The sequence below is a fragment of the Pan troglodytes genome, chromosome 13 (genome assembly GCF_028858775.2).
Source record: "Pan troglodytes isolate AG18354 chromosome 13, NHGRI_mPanTro3-v2.0_pri, whole genome shotgun sequence".
In the NCBI taxonomy this organism is placed as follows: Eukaryota; Metazoa; Chordata; class Mammalia; order Primates; family Hominidae; genus Pan; species Pan troglodytes.
In genome coordinates this window covers 138286493-138310964 of record NC_072411.2, presented here as the reverse complement: position 1 = coordinate 138310964, position 24472 = coordinate 138286493, and the positions used below count along the sequence as shown (strand labels likewise).

The following is a 24472-nucleotide window of genomic DNA, read 5'->3' as shown; positions in this document are numbered from 1 at the left end:
CACTGCTTCCACCAGCAGCGTGTTTGGATTCGCCTCACCTTGGCCTTGCCAGCACTGCGTGTGATCACAATACAAGTCTTGGCTATGAAATCTAAACATTCAGTCTTGCTTTTGTGACCTGAGAGCTCCCCAGAGCACCTGGCTTAAGTACCTTGGTCTGGGAAGGTGATTCCGTTTCCCACTCCTGGGGCCCTGACATCTCCTAGGAGGGTGACAGATACTCTGAGGTTTACTTAGAGCCCTGGAGGGAAGCTGGGTGTGGACAATGCTATGGACAGAGGAGGAGCCACTGAGCAGCAGCAGGGCAGGCACGGCCTGGCCCCCGGCTCTCTCCTGGGGAGGGAGTGTTCTGTGTGCTGACCGAAGGGTGCGTGTGAATGGTGGGGAAACAAGGTGGCTGGGCAGGGACGTGAGCCGCCTATTCAAAAACTGCTCTCCCCATCCTTCCACATCACCCCTCCCCCCATTTCCCAGCATCCCTTGCAGCCCTGAGGGACCCCACCCAGTCTGGTCAGTGGTGTGTAAGTGGAGGCATGAGGGTGGCTTCTGGGGAAGCTGGTTAAGAGGGACCGACTCAGCTGCCTCTTCTCTCACCTTCTCTTCTTCTCACTGGAATGCAGATGCTGGAGATGCCCCTCTCGGGGGTGCCCAGAGGTAACAAGCACCTGGGAGCCATGGTTGACCAGACAGCCGGGAGGAGGCTGGGCCTAGCAGACTCTGCAGCTGTTGGCCAGCCCAGGCTTGCCTCTATCTTTTGGGAGGAAAAAGAAACCCTTCATTTATTTAAGCTGCTGTTTTGTAAATCTGTTATTAAATTCAACAGATAAGCAATATGCATTTTTTTTTTTCAGACAGGGTCTCGCTCTGTCACCCAGGTTGGAGTGCAGTGGCATGATCTCGGCTCACGGAAACCTCCACCTCCTGCACTCAAGCAATCCTCCCACCGCAGCCTCTCAAGTAGCTGGGACCACAGGCATGCGCCACCACGCCTGGCTAATTTTTTGTATTTTTAGTAGAGATGGGGTTTTGGCATGTTGCCTAGGCTGGTCTGGAACTTCCGGTCTCAGGTGATTCGCCCACCTCGGCCTCCCAAAGTACTGAGATTACAGGCGTGAGCCACCGTGCTCGGCCATCTATATGCACTTAAATGGCATTGATTCCTCCTAAAAGCACCTTTCCTTGCGCTTTTTTTTCTTCCGCATTTCTTAGAAGACAAGTCAGCCCAGTACCCTTGTGCATGAGGCCTGTGGGTGTCCTGTGACTGCAGGTGACCAGGTCTGTGTGCTGGGTGAGGGGCTGCCCTGCCTGTGGCCTCACATTCCATGTTGTGGCCATCCACGAGGCATTTTGTGGCACTATGGGCTCCCACACCATGGGAAAACTTCAACAAAAAATGTCACTAATGTGTCATGAGATCACGAGGTTCTCTATTTCTTGAATGGAAGAGTAGGGGGAAGAGGACACCCCTATATTTGCAGAGAAGACTGTCTGGAAGGCATTCCCAAAATTAGTGGTGGCATTTTTTTTTTGAGATGGAGTCTTGGTCTGTCGCCCAGACTGGAGTGCAGTGGCATGGTCTTGGCTTGCTGCAACCTCCACCTCCTGGGTTCAAGTGATTCTCCTGCCTCGGCCTCCGGAGTAGCTGGGATTACAGGCACGTCCCACCACGCCCAGCTGATTTTTGTATTTTTAGTAGAGACGGAGTTTCACCATGTTGGCCAGGCTGGTCTTGAACTCCTGACCTCAAGTGATCCAACCGCCTTGGCCTCCCAAAGTGCTGAATTACAGGTGTGAACCACCAGGCCTGGTCAGTTTTCTCATTTTTTTTTTTGGAGGGGAAGATATAATGTAGTTTGTAGGCAAAAATTACAGTAATATTAATGATAATAACGGTCTTAATAATAGAGTCCTGGGATGGTTCTACTGCTAGCCACCTGCTGGGAATAGTTCTTATGACACACCTGGGGCAGTGTGGCACAGTGCAAAGATACAGAAGCATCTGGAACTTCTGGGCCCAGTCAACCCTGGCTGGGCAAAGAAATTCTTGGAGTTTCTGTCCTTGTAAAGGAAGAAGTCAGAAGAGACACTCGTGGTCTCTTTCTTCATTCCGTCTGCGAACTCGTGTGCTGAGTCCCTCGGGCCTGGGGCAGCCTGGGCCTGGGGCAGTCCCTGCCTGCAGCAGACAGAGCCCTTTTTCTCTCTGATTTACCTTTCCTGGGCTTAGAAACACAATTAGTTGTGACAAATGACCAACGCCACCAAAAAAAAACAAAAAACAAAAAACAAAAAACAACTCCATGGAAGCGGTGTAGACATATTTTCATTTCTTTATTAGAAAGAGGTCTCTACACCATAGCCACCTCTCTCTGTTACTTTACACATCTTTCTTTTTCTTTTTCCCTTAGAATACTGTACAGCGGACACAAAAAAATCCCAAGGCAGGAAAATACAAACTGGCATATTTAATCAAAACAAGATCATATGAAATAACAAGCAAAGTGAAATGTCTGTCAATGGTTTTAATTACAGTACAAACAATATAAATAAAGCATCGAGTCATTGTGAAACATAAAGTTGCTGAATGAGGTAATAGAAAACATCCAAAAAAAAAAAAAACCTAAACCCATCTGTGGATACACCCACGCTGCCCTTCCATCTCTATACACTGCTATTTACAGAAACAGAAAACTGGCTGCAAGGTGGGTTGGCCTTCCCTGCCCCTGCCTAGAAATGCATCTCAGTTGTCACCTTTGAGCTGCTCCGGCTCTCCTTTAAGAAACACACCCCTGTGGCAAGATGAGAACCAAATTCCAAGCTGGCAGAAGGGAAGAGCCAGTGCAGGAGACCTGCCCCCGGGACCCGTGCGACCCTCCCCTCTCCAGGCTGAGCCCAATAAGGGCCTCCCCAGCGCTCAGGTGCTCAGGGCTGAGAGGGGCTGCAGTCTGGAGAATTAGATGTATTTCAGACACAAAAACCCAGCTGTGAGAGGGAAACTCATGCTTTTCAAGTCTGCAAGAAGGAATTATTTCTAATGTTACAGTGCTGGTCCCTCTCCCCCCGTTCTTAACGCCACAAAGCAGCTTCTAAATGCACACTTTGCTACCCAACATGCAACTGCCCCACCCCTCTCCAGCCACCTGTGTACCCTCAAAACAGCCATGCTGAGAACCCTGCTGGGACCCTTGGGGCTGGGTTGGGGTGGGGGAGGTCCCTCATGTGCCAACCTGAGCAGTGCGTGAGACCCACTCCTCAGACCAGCCCCTGGCTCACTCACAACACCCTTGGAGCCTTCTCTGTTCTCCTGCCCTGAGAACCCAGGCAGGAAATGCATTTGCCCAGGGACCTCCAGGAATGTCAGGGGACACCCCAGGGCTGTGGTATTGGGCAGAGGGCTGGGCTGCCTCCATTGTCTGCATGAGGCCCATTAGGATTCCATGCACCTGGACTGTCTTTCCTCAAGTCCAAAGGCCCCTGACATCCTCATGCCCAGCTGCTGACCGGGTGGGCTTCCAGTGTCTTCTGTTTACCAAAGCTCTCCAAGCGGCTCAGACGTTAGCTTCCTGGGCCAGTGTACACTGTTCAGCACCAGGGAGATGAGGGTTTAATTGGATTTAGGGGCAGCTGTTCCCAACAGCTGGTGTGTTAAGGGGGTTTGCTCCACTGGGAAGATTCCCCAACACACTCACGCCTTGTTTGGTTCCTTTCTTTCACCTGCATCTCAAGGCAAAGGCCATGCAATCCCCCCACGGGGCATTCTAGATCAGTCCGACGTGGACTTCGACAAGGAGTCTCTATCATATGGTTTCACCATCCTCAGGTTGGGGGAGTGCTCCCTACAGGTACCCTGTGCCAGGCCAAAATGAAAACCAAGCCCTGAGCCAGCCTCTCCTCACATTCATGAGGATATCCTGTTTGGGGCACATGGAGCGGCTGCCCAGCTTGGGCGTCCCAAGGTCGGATGCCACAGCTGCCTGCTGGTCTCACCTAGCAGCCTTAGGCCTGAGCTCTGGGGCTTTCAGAGCCCATGCAAGTCTCTGCTGGCCACTCCGGCCCCATCTGCCCACCTCCAGGCCCTGAGGCCCATCTGTAGAGGGTGAGGACCTCAGACAAGAACAGTTCTACCCAACAGGTGCAAAACCCCAAACCAAGTGCTGTCATTTTACACCAAAACCAGCATCTCATGGTGAAAGACAGTAAGAATGGGTTTTCAGATTTAGGTTTCTTACCGCTGCTCTGGGGTGGGTGTTTACTACACTGGTGAACTTAAATACTTTCTCATACAACTCAAAGATTTAAAAAAGACTTGTTGGTTTCCCAGAATCCCTTTCCAGAATCACCTGCCAACACGGACATGTGACGCGAAGAAAGCCGCAGACACACTGATTAAATGGGGGGGCCATTAATATTTCAACAGTCTATTTAAGGGCAGTATTTCTTCTCTAAGGGGAATAAAGTTTGTGTTTTGAAACAGTAATATCTAAGTAAATATTTCTTTCTTCATGGAGAGGGGAGGAGTCTGCCATAGGGGTTTCTGTCTAATCACAGACGGGACACTGGCCACTTCTCTCTAATCACAGACAGCGCAGCATCCCAGGGGCCAGCGATCCAGTTCACTCTCTGCCTGTGTCGGAAGGACCAGTCTGAGGACTGTTTCTTAGTGATCCAGCTCCAAGGTGTACTCTAAGGAGATACACCTGCGCCCCTTCTCTCTCCTGCATAATGGGAGGAAAGCTGACATTTTGCTGAAAAGCAACCTAATGTATGTGGTTAAATGATAGAGGGCCTGTCCCCACAGCAGGGCTGGGGCAGATCTGTCCACTGGGCAGGGCAGGGGGGTCTCCTGGCCCCACTCACTATCACCTGAGCGTGCTGGCCTGGCCTGGGGACATGGGGGCAGCATTAAAGACACATGACCACAAGGGCTCCCTGAAGAAAGCCACTCAGAAATCCAAGCGCAAGCCGCGGAAAGGTGGAGAATGCACGCATTGATGCCAAAGGCCCTTATTTAGCTTTTTGGGGAAGGTTGAGGGTGACAGCGGTTGGAAATAAATTACATTTCCTTTGAAGGAAAGATGTGTATCTCCAGCACTTTTCTATCTGAACTCCTCCTTGACTGCTTTTCAATTTGTTTGCTTGAAGGCCATAAATACAACCCCGGGGAGTTCTAGAAAAGTCTCAACGACCTTGTGCAGGCGGTGAGGGACGGAAGCAGAGCAGATGCCGTGCCGGGAGGTTTGGGGTTTGCTTTCCAAACACCTTTGCCTCCTGAGTAGTTGCTGAGGCCTGATCATACTGCATCTCAGGGGAAGCTACATCGTTGCCAGGCTTCCCACCTCCTGGGGCAGGAATGTGGATTTCCCCTCATTTCCAGAACATCCTAAGTGCAGGGAGGGAGAGTTGGTGTCCTGGGCGCCACGGGGACCTAGAGTGCCTACGGCACATTGGAGGCTTGAGGTTGAGCAGGCCACTCTTGTGGGGTAAGATGAGTCCACCAAGTTCAAGCACAAAACACGCTGGGAACCCGAGGATGGGGAGAGAGGGACGGGCCTGCAGTCAAGCACGGCGACCTGGGGTGCTCTCCAGCAAGCTCCGATCTCAGACAGGAGGAGGAGGGGAGCACCAAGCAAGGCCCAGTGCACGCGTGAGTCACAGCGGCTCATGGCAACGGCAAGGGGGCATTTTAAGGGAGGGGCGCTGTCCACGTCAACGGCACCTCAACAGGCTGTGGGGGAGAGGGAAAGGTCGTCTTGGCCCTGATCAGCACCAGCGAACAGCACGAGGGCAGAACTCAGCCCCTTCCTCACCTCTAGAAAATCAACCTCAGACTACAAAGCAGAATATACATGTTGAGAAAAGTGGGCAGGTTCCAGAGAGGCTCTCAGGGAGCAAGGACCTCATTGATGCTGTTCCCCGCCATGTGGAGGGCAGGGCACTGGCAAGCTGAGAGAGCAGGGTCCTGGGCTCTACTGGGGGGGGTTGGCAAACGTGCCCATCACAGCCTCCCCAGAATGCAGGCTGGAGGACAGTGTCAGCCACGGGCAGGTTTCCTGGTGTGTGCACTGGCTTTGGTCCCATCAGTGTTTCTGTTCTTAACAAGTGCTCCTGTTTTCCCAGCATGCCCTGGGCCAGGTGTGAGGCCAACATTTATCACACTGGTTTGAAACCTCACTGCACCCTGCAAGTTTCACAGATGAGGAAAACGAGCCGAGGAAGCTGGGTGCTTGCCTAGAGTTGCAGAGGAATCCTCTGGAGGAATGGCAGGGCCAGCTGAGCCTAGGGGTCTGTCTTTCTCATTAGACCATGTTTCTCCCTAACAAGGTTAGCAATAGCTCCCATGCAGATATAGGGAATGACCCCAAATGTGCAGATGTCACAAAAATAGGAAGACTGGTATCTACACTGGATGACGAGGCCGGAACCATGCAGGCCTCATCAGGCTGGGCAAAATCTCAGAAGAGGGAGCTTCAATGCAAGGCCCTTGTGCTGAAAAGCCACTGCCGAGAACTGGCCTGTGCACTAGAGGCTCTGCAGGAAATGCAGGTCATTAAGATCCCGCTCTCTCCTGCGTCTGAGAACCCTGTAATTGGCGAGCGACCCGCTGCCTTCGCCCTCCTTTCCAGTGCATATGTACATTGTGCACACACTTGGGAGACAGGACACTGCACCTGGTTTTGGGGCCAGTGACTCAGGAACCTGTCACTTGCTCACCCTCGAGCTGCTCATTTCCTGGGATGAAACAGAGAGAGGGACCAGGGAGCAGGACTGGGGTGCTGGGCGGGGCAAACCATCTGCCCGTCCCAGCACCTGAGGTCAGAATCACAGAGTACTGTCCCTGCGGGGTGTTTCTGCTGCAGCCAGGTCTGCACCACACCCCTCCACTCCCCGCCAAGTTCAGTCTCCGCGAAGCTGAACGCGGGGGTGAAGATGTGTCCAGATCACCCATGGGGTTACACAGGCCGCTCGTGGGCCTCCCTCAGCTGGCTGTTTCTCATCAAGGGAGGGTTTTAATTCTGAACAGGAAAGGTGAGGTGGATCCTGCAGTGGTGATCTGTCATCGTCACGTCACAGAACTGAACATGGAAATGAACAATGAAAACTCCACCCCCTTCTCAAACGAGTTATTCCTAGCTCTGCCCCCAGTCCTTGCCTCTCCCAGCCTTGGTGGTAATTAGCTTGAAAGTGGGAACGAGAGTGGGGTCAGCAAAGAAAGGACTTCTGGTTAGACACTGAAATACAGACTGCCAACGAGCTCTGGGCAAAGCTGCCCCGTCTTCTTTTTTTTGAAAGACCCTCAAAAACTGCCTTTCCTTCTGCTACCAAAACTTGGGCCCTAGAAAGTGGCTGCGGAGTGGAGCAGATGGACATCACTGAGAATGGCAGGGGAGGGGCTGTGTTTTCTGAGGGGGAGTCATGGCAGCCTGTGCTGGGGGCCAGGAAGGGAAAAAACCAATCTGGCATTCAGGTTGTGGAAGGCAAAGTGAAACAAGAAGTCATTTGGGAAAATATTATATTATAAACACATAGAATAATATGTACACGCTCATATACATCCCAAAGAGAAGCCTCAAGGAGTTCCATTTCTTCTCAAAAGAAACTTCACTATGATAAAGCATTCCTATAGTGGGAGTTAACTACAATGAAATAATTTAACAATTTCATTTATGCTATATCTGTGTCCACTACAGAGTCTACGGTGAAGGCTGTGTGGAGCGAGTGTGTCTAGTGGACTCGAACACCAACGCGTTCTTCAAAAATAGGCAATGACCTGTTTTTTTCTATTCACATTTACAATAGCTACACAGTGATGAAACGCAGACTGAAAAATCAAATGGCAGGACGATGGAACTGTCGTCAAGGTTCTCAGACTTGTGGCTTCTGCACCTGTTATACTTTTGGATACGAGTGAGCTCCACTTAGCTTCGTTAAGATCAGAAATTTCCATGAAACACTTACCCACATATAAATTCTGTGTAAAGCTTTATTTTTTTCCCCACCTACTTTAATTTTTTTAAAAAGTGAAATAAGAGGAAAAACTCTTATAAAATATAAGGTTTAACATACGAGAGCGAGGAACACCCCGGAGGCTGCCGGCGCGTGTGGCTTCGTGTTTCTGTGCTACATGAGTCTAGTGTCCTCATCTTCCATTGTGACAACTCTTCTCCCCCCATCACACTGTCAGTGAGCTCTAGGCAAAGCTGCCCCGTTTGCTTTTAACCTAAGGGATGCTGTGGTTTGGTTGACTACATTCGACTACCACCACTGAAGGCGGCGGACGTCTGAAGCGGCTGGATACCGCGACGGTGGAAAATCAGGCGAGGTACTAGCGTGGAGGGCCGGGCTGCCAGGTCAAGGTCATCTGGGTTCTCAGGAGCCAGTCTGTGCCACAGAACCATCGGCAGCTGCCTTCGTAAGGCACCTCGGTCTGGCATTCGGAAAACCACCCCATCTTGCCAGAGCCCCTTGGTCCTTGGTTAGCAAAAGCCGTATCCGATCTAAATCATGCTTTCAATCATGAGAGACCACATTCCTTCTTTTTCCTTTCTAATATACTCCAGTGTGTCTTTTTTTTTTCTTTCTCAATTTTAATAAGCAAATTGTACCACCATCTTATTCTGAGATGCTCCTTTTTAAAAGCCGTAGATCACATTAATGGAAGTGTTTACTGCTGGGAATATTTTCCATGTACAATGATCTGTAACCCTCTTATCTCAACTAGTTGCACATTATTAGTTCACATCCAGTTCAATTTATAAATTAAGAGAGGTGCCATTTGTCTGTACAAAAATCAATGCATATTTATGAACTTCTTTTATTCAAATATATTTTCACACATCTTATCTAAATACATAACACAGAAGCCTGTGTGACTTGGGCAACGTGGTCCAGGAGGGCCTGAGACTAACACATCCACCTCGGCAAAAGGACATCAAATACCTCTTACGGTCGGAAAAAACAGCCTTTTGTGTATTTCCTTAGTTTACGAAATATACTCGAAATGCTATTATTAGCTGAATTTGTGGTTTCCTTTTGAATTTCTGAGTTATTCTTATTTATTTTTCCCATTTTGTTTTTGCACCAAGGAGACCGGAGTCAAATAATACTCAGCGACTGATTTCCTCTCTTTGGACTGAAAAATTAAACAGATACTAAATTATGACAGTGAATTTAGAAAGGAGGGCTCCAAGGGCTTGAAAGAACATGTCTGGGATAATATGGTGCTTCTAAGAGTATTGCAATCACATCGTGGCAATCACCGGCGCGTGCCGCGTGACTACCTCCTCGGCTAATATGCTTTCTTCTCGGCGATGACTAATCACGTTCTATTAAACAGCAGTAATGCGGGAAGAACTCAACTATACAAGTGTAATGAAGCCAGTATTCTCCCTGGACAGATTAGCTACAACTGATTTGACACATACCATCATAGGGGCTTCAAACCTGACAAACTCTGTGCTTGCTTCTGATTTATGCCATCAAGCTCCTCAGAGAAGAGATGGAATCCAAGTGTTCCGTTTGGTAGAGGTGAAATGTACTATGTGCTCAACTGCCGGTTAAGGAAAGTTGCCCCTTCTCCTTGTTCCTCGCCTCCCCTCCCCCTCGCGTCCCCGTCCCTTGTGCCACCAGGACAAGGGTCCTGCGCCATGTGCTATCATCAAAGGGCCGAGGCCCGTCGCTCTCTCCTGTGTGTGGTTTAGGGGAGTTTATGAAAAGGAGCCACTTCTGCAGTCTCCCGGCCGCCTCTTCGCCCCTTGAGGATGTCCAGGTTTTGTGATTTTGTTTGGGGTGAGAGTGGGTGGGCGGGAGGGAGGTGGCCACCAGGAAGAGGGAGGGGATGCGACGGGACTCACGTGCTGCGACTTCTGAGCGAGAATGCGGCGAGGCTGCCGCGTCCCGGGTGCGGCGAGCAGGCGGGCACGGCTGTTCCTCAGATGATGGTGGGCACCCTCCCGCTGCTGTTGTTCCGGTTATTGTTTCTCCTGGACAGGTTGGGGGTGGCCATCAGCACGAAGCGCTCGTCGGGGCAGCCGTACTGCAGCAGCACGTCGATGCACTCCTGGCTGGAGGCCTGCCGGGCGTAGGCCAGCGCTGTGTTCCCGTGGGCATCTCGGGCCATGACGTCCACTCCGTACTGCGGAGGTAAGGGAGCCCACATTAGTATCATGGGGGACGTGATGGAGGGAGGGGGCAGGGAAGCTTTTTCTCAGCCCTTGCATGTGGCTTGTGCTTGGACAGCGGGGCCAGCTACACAACTGGCTGGGGCGCCAGGACCATCCAGTGCTGGTGGCACAGCCTGCACCCGTGGCCAGCGGATTGTTTTAAGGAAAGAACATGTCTTTTTTTTCAACTGAAAGCCCCTCCTTTGTGCAACATTAAGGAATCAAAGATAACTTTAGTTTTGCTGTTTCTATTTTGACTTTCCAATTGCACAAAGAAAATCATTGTTTTGATCTCAGAATTTTCATTATAGGAAATACATAAATAACACATAAGAGCTCAAGAAGAAAAAAAATCACCCATAATCTTACTACTTAGAGATAACCTTTGTGAATTAGTGTATTTCCTTTCAATGAGTTTTCTTTGAATCTACATGTATATGTACATAATTGAGATAAGACTGTACAATTTGTATTTTTTCATTTTTTATTGATTACTATACTGTGATCATTTTCTTACATCATTAAAAATTACTCAGAAGCACAACACAAGCTGGGTGCGGTGGTTCACTTCAGCCCAGGAGTTCAAGACTAGCCTGAGCAATATTGGGAGACCCTGTCTCTAGAAAAAAACACATTTTAAAAAAATTAGCTGGGCATGTGGCATATGCCTGTGGTCCCAGCTATGCAGGAGGCTGAGGTGGGAGGATCGCTTGAGCCTAGGAGGCAGAGGCTGCCGTGGGCCGACATCACACCACTGCACTCCAGCCTGGGCAACAGAGTGAGACCCTGTCTCCCCACCCCTCAAAAAGCATGACATATGCAAGTCATACAGTATTCCACCACATGAACAGAATTCAGAACTCTCCCCTCAACTGTGCACACTTTGTAAAAATTGTCACTGGAGCCGGACACGGTGGCTCATGCCTGGAATCCCAGCACTTTGGGAGGCCGAGGAGGGCAGATCACAAGGTCAGGAGTTTGAGACCAGACTGACCAACATGGTGAAACCTCGTCTCTACTAAAAATACAGAAATTATCTTGGCATGGTGGTGTACGCTTGTAATCCCAGCTAGTGTCAGGAGGCTGAGGCAGGAGAATTGCTTGAACCCGGGAGGCGGAGGTTGCAGTGAGCCGAGATCGTGCCACTGCACTCCAGCCCGGGCGACAGAGTGAGACTCTGTCTTAAAAAAAAAAAAAAAAAAAAAAATTTGTCACTGGAAGAAACAGTGCCCGGATGTATGTCCTCACATAGAATCTTTCTCAGGATCTGTGATTGATTATTAGAGTGATGATTAGAAGGGGGAAAATATGAGGTTAAAGTACACAACATTTTTAAGCTTTTTGCTCATGAAAAAGAGTGAATTCACTTCCACTTCTGCCAACTCACAATGTGTGGGAGTCTGAGGCCACTCAGCAGCATGGAACCAGCGCCATCAAAGGAATTTTTGCTCAATTGGAGAAGCAAAGATGGCCTGTAATTTATAACTGTGTCCCCCGCTCCCACCAACAATTCACATGTTTAAGTCCTGACACCCAGTACTTTAGAATGTGACTGTATTTGGAGAAAGAGCCTTTATGGTGGTGTATTAGCTTAAATGAGGTCACAATAGGGTTAGTATCTAGATGAGAAGAGGAAAAGGCTGGGCTGGAGGCTGATACCTGTAATCTCAACACCTTGGGAGGCCGAGGTGAGAGGACTGCTTAAAGGCAGGAGTTCAAAACCCATGGGCAATATGATAAGAACGTAACTCTACAAAATTTTTAAAAAACTGCCATTCATGGGGGTGCATGCCTGTGGTCCCAATTACTTGGGAGGCTAGGGTGGGGGGATTGCTTGAGCCCAGGAGTTCGAGGTTACAGTGGGCTATGATTGTGCCGATGCACTCCAGCCTGGACGACAGAGCAAGACTTTGTCTCAAAAAGAAGGGGGTGGGGGGAAAGGAGAGATCTACCAGGAGCGAGTGCAGAGGAAAGGCCCTGTGAGAACACAGGGAGAGGGCAGCCGTCTACCAGCCGTGAGAGAGGCCGCGCCAGGAACCATTCCTGCTGGCCCTTTGATCTTGTACTTCCAGCCTCCAGAACTGTGAAAAAATAAATGTCTGTTGTTGAAGCACCCCTGTCTGTGGTATTTTGTTATGGCAGCCCTAGCACACTACACACAACTCTTATTTGATTTGCATTACATCACATGTATGACTCATGAGCAAAAGGGAGTATCTGTGTGATTTTGGTGTAGTGTCTATATCTCACTCATTCACCAACTGCACCCATCAAAAAAGTCAGATCAAGGCCGGGCGTGGTGGGTCATGCCTGTACTCCCAGCACTTTGGGAGGCCGAGGCGGGTGGATCACGAGGTCAGGAGCTCGAGACCAGACTGACCAACATGGTGAAGCCCCGTCTCGACTAAAAATACAAAAACTAGCTGGGCGTGGTGGTGCGCACCTGTAATCCCAGCTTCCTGGGAGGCTGAGGCAGAATAGCTTGAACCTGGGAGGCGGAGGTTGAAGTGAGCTGAGATCGCACCACTGCACTCCAGCCTGGGTGACAGAGCGAGACTCTGTCTCAAAAAAACAAAAAACAAAAAAGTCAGATCAAAAACATGCAGAAACCTGCTGCACTCTACCCATGCTGCTGCAGAACGTGCTGCTGTGCTGGACTGACCCATCTTGCCTTGCGGGTGGAGACAGAAGAGCCTCCAGCTGGGTGTCCCACCTCTGGGTGCTGTCTCCACTTCTGGGCACACACTTGCCTTCCCTACCTGGGGAGCCTCCCTGCTGGCAGCTTTCTGCCTGCCTCTGGTGGGAACCTGCCTCAGCAGAAGCCCCAGGGGTCCACAGGCAGCCCCTAGGTGGGCGTGGCTTCTCAGACGTAGCTCCCGGGTGGCACAGGCAGGGCCTCTCTGCACAACCACTTTATCCTTCTCTTTCACTCCTTCAAGCATTGTGACACATGCTTCAATAGGAATGTAAAGAATACTTTTCCCCAGTAGAAATTAATCAGAATGGTTCGAAAGAAGTCCTTTGACAAACTCCTGCCACATCAGACCTCAAAGTTTAGGGTCCAGTATTTCTGTGTTAAGTGAATAAAAACACCAAAGGTTTGGAAATGGGGAAACCCTACAAGCCATCCCGTTAATATACCGCCTTCTCTCCAGAAGATGATGGAAATGAAAAAAGAGGGATAGCACCAACCCTGCTTGATAAGGGGCAATCACAAAGTTGCAATTTTCAGAAACTCTAAGCAAGTACTGTACAAGGAGGACCGGCTGTCTCTCCATAAGGCCCTCTGCTCTTCAATCAGAGTTTCCCATTAGGAACTGTTCCCACTTGCAGATCGAGAACAACAGCCTTCTGCCAGAAAGATGCCCACGGAAGCAGAACAAAGCAGAGAGTGCCTCCTGTGGCCCCGTCCTCTGCCAGGCGTGCCGACCACCTACCCAGATCAGGAGCTGCACCAGGACCACATTCCCCTTGCGGCAGGCCAGATGCAGCGCCGTGCGGCCGTCTCCCTCCCCGCAGGTCTCGTTCACCTCGTCCCGGGAGCCGTGTGCCAGCAGCAGGATGGCTGTCCGCAGGTCCTCGTCGGCGGTGGCCCGCAGCAGGTGCTGGCCCAGGGACAGCTCCGTGCAGGGCAGTGGGGCCAGGAAGAGCTTCTGCTCGTACTTGGCACGGATCCACCGTTCCTTCTCTTCCCTGCAAAGAGCCACCAGACAGGTGCAGTCACGATCAGGCCCGAGAACACAGGCTGCCAGCCCCTGCCCAGTGTGGTCGGGAGAAGCCGAGAGGGAAGTGAAATAACAGAAAGCAAAGGTCTTCACTCGGCACAAAGCCCCCTGGGGGAAACGTTTATCCACCTTCACAAAACAGTATCCTCACCAGCAGCATCAGCCCAGAAATGCAGATTCTCAGGTCACGCCCCAGACCCCCTGAATCCAAACCTCTCGGGGTGTTTTAACAAGCCCTGCAGGGGATTCCAATAGGCCTAAGGTGTGAGAGCCGCTGATCTCAGGCTCATACATTGCCTTAGTGCTGCTTCTGTCACTTTTAGTGTAGAAGCTGTCCTTGGAAAGAAAACTACCAAGTGAGGGCTCAAGGCCATGGCCTTGGATCAGTGGCTCTCACACACCGATGCACAGGGGAAATCACCCTACTGCCTGGGACCAGCACGATGGAAGCACGGTCTCCAGGGCCAAGAGCACGGACCGCACGATGGAAGCATGGTCTCTGGGGCCGAGAGTTGCTTTACTGTAAGCAGGACTGTAAGTGAGGGCTATAGGACATTTGGCTGGAGCCGGGCCGGCGGGGGGAAGGGACAGCTGGTGCGCTCCCCACACCTGGGGGTGACCATGTGCTTTTAGCTTCAAACTCCGAAATAGGGGGTGTGTGTGGACTCCCCAGGGTCTCCAAACCCTTTCAGCTGAGGAAAACATGGCAACAGACTCACACAGGAGAGGGTGGAGACTCCAACGAGGAGGTTTAGCAGGGAGATGCAGCTTTTGGAATCTCCAGATACTTGGGGAAGGCTTAAGTGGAAAGGACAGAATGTCAGGAATGGCTGGGTATTTTGGGGGAAACTGTTGCAGGGCCTGGGAAACAGGCAGGTAGCTCCCAGAAGCCAGAGCTGAGCCCAGAGGCAGAGGAGAGGACAAAGCTGGGGAGGGGGTGGATGGGGTCGGAGGTGTGGAGAGCGGATGATGCTGATGCCTGCCCGCCCCGGCCCCAGCATCAAAACCTGGCTGAGATGGGGCTGCCCGACCTGGCCAGTGTAATACGTGGTCTCCTCCTGGGGGGTCTACAGAGGATGGGGACCCTGCTACACATCTGTGGGGAGGGCTAAGAAGGAGAGGACAGGATGAGATGAGAAGCTCAAGAAATAGAAGAGGAAACCAACAGTAAGGCATGTTTACGTTGACCCAAAGGAAGGACCCCAGGCGAGCAGCTCCTGTACTTTGTGGCTACTGATGATGGTTTCTGGTTTCTCAAAAAAGAGCGTGACAGATACTGAAAACTCAAGACTCTGCAGCACCGCTAGAGGGGAAAAAAAAGGTAGGGTGGTGGGGGACACGAAATTTACAAAGAACAGTGTGAGATTTTACAAGTAGCTCTTGAAATTTTACAAGGATCCCAGGAGCTGAGCCCAGCCAGGGAAGTGCTCCCTGCCTGCCTTTTTGATGAGGATGACAAAGAAAAGAGGCTGGGCGCAGTGGCTCATGCCTGTAATCCCAGCACTTTGGGAGGCCGAGGTGGGTGGATCACCTGAGGTCAGGAGTTCGAGACCAGCTTGGCCAACATGGTGAAACCCTGTCTCTACTAAAAATACAAAAATTAGCCGGTGTGGTGGCAGGCGCCTGTAATCCCAGCTACTCGGGAAGCTGAGGTAGGAGAATGGCTTGAACCCGGGAGGCAGAGGTTGCAGTGAGCTGAGATTGCGCCACTGCACTCCAGCCTGGGTAACAGAATGAGACTCCATCTCGGGAAAAAAAAAAAGAAAAAGAAAAGAAAGAAAAGCCCTACATGTAAGAAGGGACTGCAGTTACCCATAGAGACTTTAATAATGCACTGATTCACAATCGCCCTCTCCAAAATTCAGGTTTCTCCAGGGGAATAATCAGAGTACACAGCTACAAACGACACGGAGAAATCACTCAGGGCTTCCGCGAAAGTCTAGAAAGAAAACTCATTACCCATGACATTTCTGCTTCCGAAGTACAGAGGAAAGGCCTTGTTTACACCTTTTACCCGTGTTTACATTGCACCTAGTGATCTAGTGTCGGGTTAGCCCTAATCTGTTTTTAAATACTAAGGCAAACAAATTCTTCCAGGAGTAAATCTGGATTAGTTTTGCTTCACTTCCTGGTACATGTGAGTGACCCCAGAGTGACCCCCGACTCTTTTCATTTGGAGATTTCCAGGACAAACACTTGGCTACAGCTGAGAACTGACACCGGCCCCCACGAATGCAGCGGAGGCAGCCCCTGCACCCCACTCGGGCAAAAACACAAGCACAAAAGCACTGACAATGTCTGGGAAATACGGGTTCAGGAGACAGACAAAAAGAAGTAGTTCTGATACTATTTTAAAGGCCTTATTTAAAATGTATTAAACGTTTTTTGATGCATTTCATAAATCACAAAAGAGAAGGAGCAAAACGTCAATTAAATGAAAAGGGATGACGGTGAAGGATGCGTCCAGATTTTCCAGTTCCAATTTGCTAACTCTCATTTTTTGGTAGACATTAAAATCCCACAACTATTTGATTCCGCTCCGATGGACTTTAATAGTCATCGCCAAATCACCCAGGGATAAACCACATAACTTAACAGTAGCTACAGTGCTAACTGCAATTATTCAATTTCTTCTTAATATTCAAACACCCCAGCCAAAGAATGAGTACGAACCTGCGGCTCCTGAACCCTTCACTGTGTCAGTATGTTCTCCCCGGGAACTGCTGGAGTGATTCTCTGTCCTCACATCTCACCTCATAGGCAACCTCATCTGAACTGACAAGCTGATACACATTTGAATGAGCTGTTCTTTACTTTTAAAAATCAGCATTGTTGATACCACCTTAATCCTTCAAGAATGGCCATAATCAAAAAATCTAAAAACGGTAGATGTTGGCGTGGATGTGGTGTACAGGGAACACTTCTATGCTGCTGGTGGGAATGTAAACTAGTACAGCCGCTATGGAAAACAGTGTGGAGATTCCTTAAAGAACTAAAAGTAGAACTGCCATTTGATCCAGCAATCCCACTACTGTACCCACCCAGAGGAAAAATATACTTACACACAGGTTTATAGCAGCACAATTCACAACTGCAAAATTGTGGAACCTACCCCAATGGCCATCAATCAACAAGTGGATAAAGAAACTGTGGTGTATATACATATACGACGGAATACAATGCAGCCATAAAAAGGAATGGGTTAACAGCATTTGCAGGGACCTCCAATGAGACTGGAGACTATTATTCTAAGGAAAGTAACTCAAGAATGGAAAGCCAAACATCATATGTTCTCACTGATATGTGGGAGCTAAGCTATGGGGACACAAAAGGCGTAAGAATGATACAACGGCATTTGGGGACTTGGGGGGAAGAGTGGGAGGGGGGCGAGGGATAAAAGACTACAAATAGGGTGCACTGTATAGTGCTCGGGTGATGGGTGCACCAAGATCTCACAAATCACCACTAAAGAACTTACTCATGGCTGGCCGTGGTGGCTTAGGCCTGTAATCTCAGCACTTTGGGAGGCCATGGTGGGTGGATCTCTTGAGGTCAGGAGTTTGAGACCGGCCTGGCCAACATGGTGAAACCCTGTCTCTACTAAAAATAAAAAATAGTCGAGGGTGGTGGCGTGCGCCTGTAATCCCAGCTACTCAGAAGGCTGATGCAGGAGAATTTCTTGAACCCAGGAGGCAGAGGTTGCAGTGAGCCAAGATTGTGTCACTGCACTCAGCCTGGGCGACAGAGCAAAACTCTCTCTCTCAAAAAAAAAAAAAAACTTAATTAGCCAAATACCACCTGTACCCCAATAACTTATGGAAAAAAAATCAGCATTGTTTAAACTATGTAATAAAAGGTAGGTCCAGGTTTTGTGGGCCCGAAACCCACAAAAGGGAGGCTGAGATAGGAGAATTGCTTGAACCTTGTGGAGGGTGGAGGATGCAGTGAGCCAAGATTGCGCCATTGCACTCCAGCCTGGGTAACAAGAGTGAAACTCCATTTCAAAAACAAAAAAACAAAAGTTTGCAGCCAGGTGCAGTGGCTCATGCCTGTAATCCTCACACTCTGGGAGGCCGAGGCTGGGCGAGCCATCTGAGGTCTGGAGTTTGAGACCAGCCTGGCCAACATAGTGAAAACCCGTCTCTACTAAAAATACGAAAATCAGCCTGGCATGGTGGCACACACCTGTCATCCTAGCTACTCAGGAGGCTGAGGCAGGAGAATCGCTTGGATCCAGGAGGCAGAGGTTGCAGTGAGCCAAGATTGCGCCACTGCACTGTAGCCTGGATGACAGAGCGAGACTCTGTCTAAACAAAACAAAACAAAACAAAAACAGAAGCTTTCAATGCTGACTTCTGAGTCCTTCGGGACTGCTATATTTCAGTGTTTTCTCGGACACTAGGAGGTGGCCAGGGAGTTGGGGCAGCCACTGGGCTTTGTGTCTGCATCAGACGTGATTCTTGTGACCAGCTGAAATTTAACTAGTATGAAAACAGGACTCAGACAAGGGCACTGGGTTTTTTGGTGCTACTTCAGCAAACTGATGCATGTCAGCCATCTGCTGTGACTTGAAGGCCACCTCCTGTGGATGCTCCCATCCAGATACCAGGGGGAAAGCTTAGCTCCCTGTACTTTCTGCAATGCCCAAAGGCAGGGAAAAGCCAATCTCCCCACCAACACTAAGCTCACAGGCTGCACTCTTAAGCATTAGAGAGACTGTGGCTTATGTGCCTTTTCTCGACTTAGTGGTGTAGACGTTCGCCTTTCTAATAACTTCTTGGACCCTCCTTTCCTCATCTGTCAAATGAGGACAGTGACATCTACACAAGGCAGGGCTGTTCTGGGATTTGGGATCACGCATTTGGATGACACCATGGCCACAGTGGTTCCCCTGCAAACAGCGGCTGTCACGACTGAAGAAAACAACCTCTCTGATAATTCAATGTTATGTGAGCACACAGGAGCTCACCCGTGGAAGCGGCACATGTGGGGGAAGTGCTGGTGGCACGGGGCCGCGGGTACCGAAGGCCTGCTGGGCACGGGAGGCTTCTAAATCACGGCTGTGTGTACATACGAGCTTCACGCAACTCCTCATGCTCAGCATGGTAGGGGGGCTGCTCTTGGCCAGAGATCTTGCCAAGCCTGCTGGCATCTTGTGAGCTCCCCCGAGGGTGCAGAGGATCCTGAGACTCTGGGGTAAGGAGTCTGGCTGGTGTAAATGACCTCATAGCTGTCAGAGTTGCAGGAGCAACATCTGGTTGGCTCCTGCCCATAGCCTTGAGATGTTTAAGGGCTTCTTGGATGTTAGAGGCTAAGTCGTATCCCATAAAATTGACACGCTGAAGCTTTAACCCTCAATGTTGCTGTATGTGGAGATGGGGTCTTCAGGGAGAGAATTAAGGTTAAATGATGCTATAAAGATAGAGCCCTAATTCAATAAGCCAGGTGCCCGTATAAGAGGACGAGACACTGGTGATGTCTCTCTCCCTCTGAGCGCACCCGGAGGAAAGGCAGGACACAGGGAGAAGGCACCATCTGTCAGCCAGGGAGAGCGGTCTCACCAGAACCAACCCTGCGGGCACCCTGACTCCAGACTTCCAGCCTCCAGAACTGTGAGACGTGAATGTCCTGCACTTAAGCCACCCACGTGTAATACTTTATTTTGGCAGCCTGAGCTGACACATACTCTGGATAGCATCCTTCATCTTTCTCACTAGCGTCTCCATACGCAGGTCACATATGACCAAGGGACACGCTGACAATGGCTTCTTCTCGATGAGACTATTCCATCTAGAGACATTTGCCCTAAGAAGCCACGATGTCAAAGCACACAGACTCAAATGGTCACTCGGAGGCCGCAATTCTACTTCTGGGATCCCTGGCTTGTCTTGGCTGAGCCTTTCATTTTCCCCAAGGAAGGCCAGTTCAAGAGCAGGCAGCCGGCAGTAGATCACCTCCCCTCATTCCAATCCCCGGGAGGACCACTGCTCACGGCCTCCGTTAGCTAATGAGCTAAAAAATGAATTATTGGCGCGGCCGGCCGTCAGCAGAAAGGAGGGGGCCCAGTTCCTCATTTGATGTGGTGCTGACACACCTTTAAATAAATCAGCCGCAGGAGAGTGAGGGAAAATGAGGGAATGGGCGACTCATCAGAAGAAAGGCACTGACCCAATCCCCAAAATAAAAAGAAAAGGTACATTACAGGCGCCATAGTATTTTATATTTGCTTCTCCTCCTGCCTAAAAGAAGAGGTAAAGGTGGCTCTTTACCTCTCTCTGGGCCATGACAGGAAGCTGTCCACAGGCACAGCCAGGCACTAAGCACAGGACATAGGAATCACTGGGTAGGTTGCAGGAGCCGTGAACCCTCTAGATTTTTCGGGGTCTGCCAGCTCGGAGACAGACACTCTAGCATTGCTGCCTGACGGGCTTTGCCGCACCTGACCTTGAGGGGTGGTGACTTGGCCAAGGTGGCTTCCCTGTGTCCATCCCAAAGACAATTCTCTTGGACACTCCCCACCTGCTACCCGCATACTTAGTGCCTGCCATGCCAAATCCACTGCATGACTCAGCCGGCAAGGTGTAATCTCCATGTAACCGGAGCACTTAGTGTGGGGGTAAGGATGACAGTAACTGACTTTATTGATCATTCCTGGTAACACCCCCAAGCATGTACACATTTTAAAAAACAAACTCCAGCCGGGCATGGTGGCTCATGCTTGTAATCCCAGCACTTTGGGAGGCCGAAGTGGGTGGATCACGAGGTCAGGGGTTCAACACCAGCCTGGCCAACATGGTAAAACCCCATCTCTACTAAAAATACAAAAATTAGCCGGGCATGGTGGCGGATGCCTGTAATCCCAGCTACTCGGGGGGCTGAGGCAGAGAATTGCTTGAACCCGGGAGGCGGAGGTTGCAGTGAGTTGAGATTGCACCACTGCACTCCAGCCTGGGCAAAAGAGCGAGACTCTGTCTCAAAAACAAACAAAACAAACTCCATATCAAATGTAGAACAAGATGCACACGTGACGGCAGAGTGGTGGCCGTATTTTGGGAAATCGTGGGAAAAAAGAAAGGCTGCAGGAAAGAAGAGACAGGTAGATTTTATTGCAAGTTTCAAAAGGGGAAAAACAGTGGAGAGCCTAGAACTGACAGACCCGGCTTTTCCTTCCTTGAAACAGAGCAAGAAGGAAGGAAAGACTCAGGGAATTTTACACCATTCAGCCAGACAGGGCTGCAGAGCGGAAGCAGGGGGGCTCCCAATCTGGCCCCTGCTTCAGGGCAGGCCTGGGGCCATGAGGTGGCCGGCCAGCAGCCTGGCAGCGCCAAAGTTCTCTTCTCTGGAAAAAGATGGATGCTGAGCTGCCTTCAACCTGCCCAGGGACCAGACTGAGAGAGCAGGAGAGCCTTCTGTGCGTGTGCGTGTGCGTGTGAATGTGAGTGCCGCCTCCTGCCTCCTGAGCCCCTGAGCTTGGGCCAGGATGCCCACGCTGCTCCCAGTTTGCCCAGCGTCATACAACTCCCAGCACCTGCGAACAGAAAGCAGGTGCTGCACACACAGCATGACAGCCAACCCAGCGACGACAGAACCAAGGCAGAGTGAAGAACAGATCAGGAGGGAGGGAATGGGGGATGGAGAGAAGCATTTACGTTTACAGAAGAAAATGTGCAAGTCAGGGTTGTGGGGAGAGAGAGCTTTTCTTTCCTTTTCCTTTTTTTTTTTTTTTTTTTTGAGATGGAATGTCGCTGTGCCGCCCAGGCTGGAGTGCAGTGGCACAATCTTGGCTCACTGCAACCTCCACTTCCTGGGTTCAAGCGATTCTCCTGCCTCAGCCTCCTGAATAGCTGGGATTACAGGCACGTGCCACCACGTCCGGCTAATTTTTGTATTTTTAGTAGAGATGGGGTTTCGCCATGTTGGCCAGGCTGGTCTCAAACTATGGACCTCAGGTGATCTGTCCTCCTCGGCCTCCCAAAGTGCTGGGATTACAGGTGTGAGCCACCACGCCTGGCCTCCAGAGAGCTTTTATTTCAATCTCTGTGGCAAGGACCGAGGGTGGGGGCGAATCATCACATGCAGGCTGCACCGGGCTCTGTCTTGGTGTTACAGGTCCTGGGGTAAAAGCCCGAGGGAAGACCATGTGGGAGCTGTCACTGCAGTGCCCACTGGAGAATGCACCTGAGCAAGACCAGTCGCGTGACAACACTGCCGATGACTCCAATCAAAAGGCAACAACCAACTGTGATGGTTTACTGTCCTCAAGTGACTGGGGGATGCCATGGGCAGGTCTGTGTGTTCCCAGCACTTCACATTGCCCGATACCGGGATGGACCCTTTCTTTTTTTTTTTTTTTGAGATAGGGTCGCACTGTTGCCTAGGCTGGAGCGCAGTGGCATGACCAGGGCTCACTGCAGCCTCGAACTCCTGGGCTCAAGCAGTCCTCTCAACTCAGCCTCCCAAGTAGCTTGGAATACAGGCGTATACCATCATGCTTGGCTAATTTTTTGTACTTTTTGTAGAGACGGGGTTGCATCATGTTGCCCAGGCTGGTCTCAAACTCCTGGACTCAAGTGATCCACCTGCTTTGTGCTGGGATTACAAGTGTTGAGACACAGTGCCCAGTCTTCTTCTCTCCTTTTTTTTAAGACAGGGTCTTGCTATGCTGCCCAGGCTGGGTTTGAGCAGGCTGGATTGCTTTGGGCTCAAGCGATCCTCCTACCTCAGCCCCTTGAGCAGTTGCGACTACAGGCATGTGCCACCATGCCTGCATAATTTTTTTTTTTGTAGAGACAGGGGTCTTGCTATATTGTCCAGGTTGGGATTCAAGAAATCCTCCCACCTCAGCCTCCTGAGTAGCTGGGCCTATAGGCATGCACTACCACGCTCAGCTGGGATCGGCCCTTTCTCATCCCAGTGACTGGAAACACTGCAGTGAAGGTGCCTTCCCTGCATGGATTTATCAACAAAGTCTGTTCTTTTATCACTGCTGTGTGTTTGTGTCACCCCAAATCCATTTGCTGAAATCCTAACTCCCCAAGGTGATGTTATTAAGAGGTAGAGCCTTTGGGAGGTGACTAGGTGATGATGGCCCTGCCCTCATAAATGGGATTTAGTGCTCTTATAAAAGAGGCCCGAGGGAGCTGGTTTGCCTCTTCTATCACATGAGGACATAGCAATGAGGTATTCTCCATGAAGCAGAGACCGAACCCTCACCAGACACCGAATCTGCCGGTGCCTCTATCTTGGACTTTCCAGCCTCCAGAACCGTGAGCAAGACACTTCTTTTGTTTATAAATTACCCCATTTAAGGTATTTTGTTATAGCAGCCCCAGAGGACTAAGACAATAATAAACATAGGCCTTTCTGCATAATTTCTCCATCTTTATTTACAATGCTACATGAGCCAAATGGTGGGTTTTAGGTGATTGATAATGGACATATATTTATATAAATGTAGAGTCACTATTAAAACAGACAAACTCTGTTATGCAGACTAGGAAAAGTATCAGTAATGTTCACAGCCAATGCTTATCAAGTATTTGCAACGTGCCAACCACTGACTTGAGGCTTTTTTAGAGACAGGGTCTTGCTTTATCACCCAGACTAGAGTGCAGTGGCGCAATCGTAGCTCACTGCAGTCTGGAACTCCCGGGCTCAAGTCATCCTCCTGCCTCAGCCTCCCAAGTAGGTGGAACTACAGGTGCACATCACCATGCCCAGCTAATTTTCAATTTTTTTTTTTTGGTAGAGAAGGGGGTCTTTTTCTTTTCTTTTAGAGACAGGGTCTTTCTCTGTTGCCCAGGTTGGAGTGCAGTGGCTCCACCAGGGTTGCCCAGGCTGGTCTTGAACTCCTGGCCTCAAGCAATCCTCCCACTTTGGCCTCCCAAAGTGCTGGGATTACAGGTGTGAGTCACTGCACCCAGCCCAGGCTGAACCTTTTACACAATTACCTGGTTTAATTCTAACAACACCTAGTGAGGAAGGTCCTATTCTTACCCCCGTCTTAGAGGAGAAGGTCAGTGATACAGAACACTGCCCAGGGTCCCCAGCTGGGACACCCGACAGACTGGCTGCCCTGGCACTGCCTGACCTCTTGCTCAGGGATCTGATACCTCCCAAATTAGGAAACTTCTTCCCATCTGTACAACCAGACTCTCTGGGCTTCAAGAGTCTAGGTGGATCCACAGCATCATTTTCTCACACTCTCCCTTTGGCCATCTTAACACTTGGTTCTGGTCTCTGACGAAGGGTTAGGTAGGGTTTGCTTCAGAGAAAGAATCTAGAGGTGTGCCCCCCAGTGGGGCAGCTGTAAGCTGCCCGTGGGTGTTGACGTGAATTGAAAAAAATAACATTAAAAACACAGTTCCTTTAGACACATTTCCAGTGCTTTACATAAATATGTGGTTGGCAGCTGCTACCCTGGGATGCTCGGATCCAGAACATTTCCACGGCTGCCGGTCCAGAGCACCGACGCTGCCGCCGACTAGGACGTTCCCACGGCTGCCGGTCCAGAGCACCAACAGTGCCACTGACTAGGACGTTCCCACGGCTGCCGGTCCAGAGCACCAACAGTGCCACTGACTAGGACGT

At 50.3% G+C, this 24472-nt stretch overlaps 1 protein-coding gene across 15 annotated transcripts in view; it reads right to left on the bottom strand.

The window, feature by feature from the left end:
• Positions 1-2309: 2309 nt before the first annotated feature.
• The window catches only part of AGAP1 (ArfGAP with GTPase domain, ankyrin repeat and PH domain 1), a 641254-nt gene continuing 619091 nt past the window's right edge, over positions 2310-24472 (bottom strand). For all 15 annotated transcript variants that reach the window (XM_054679587.1, XM_054679588.2, XM_054679589.2 and 12 more), the window contains 2 exons: positions 13595-13850; positions 2310-10129 (listed from right to left, as the gene is read on the bottom strand). In XM_054679587.1, the coding sequence (XP_054535562.1) occupies positions 9926-10129; positions 13595-13850 (460 nt within the window). In that variant the 3' untranslated portion in view covers positions 2310-9925. The remainder of the gene's footprint in view (positions 10130-13594; positions 13851-24472) is intronic.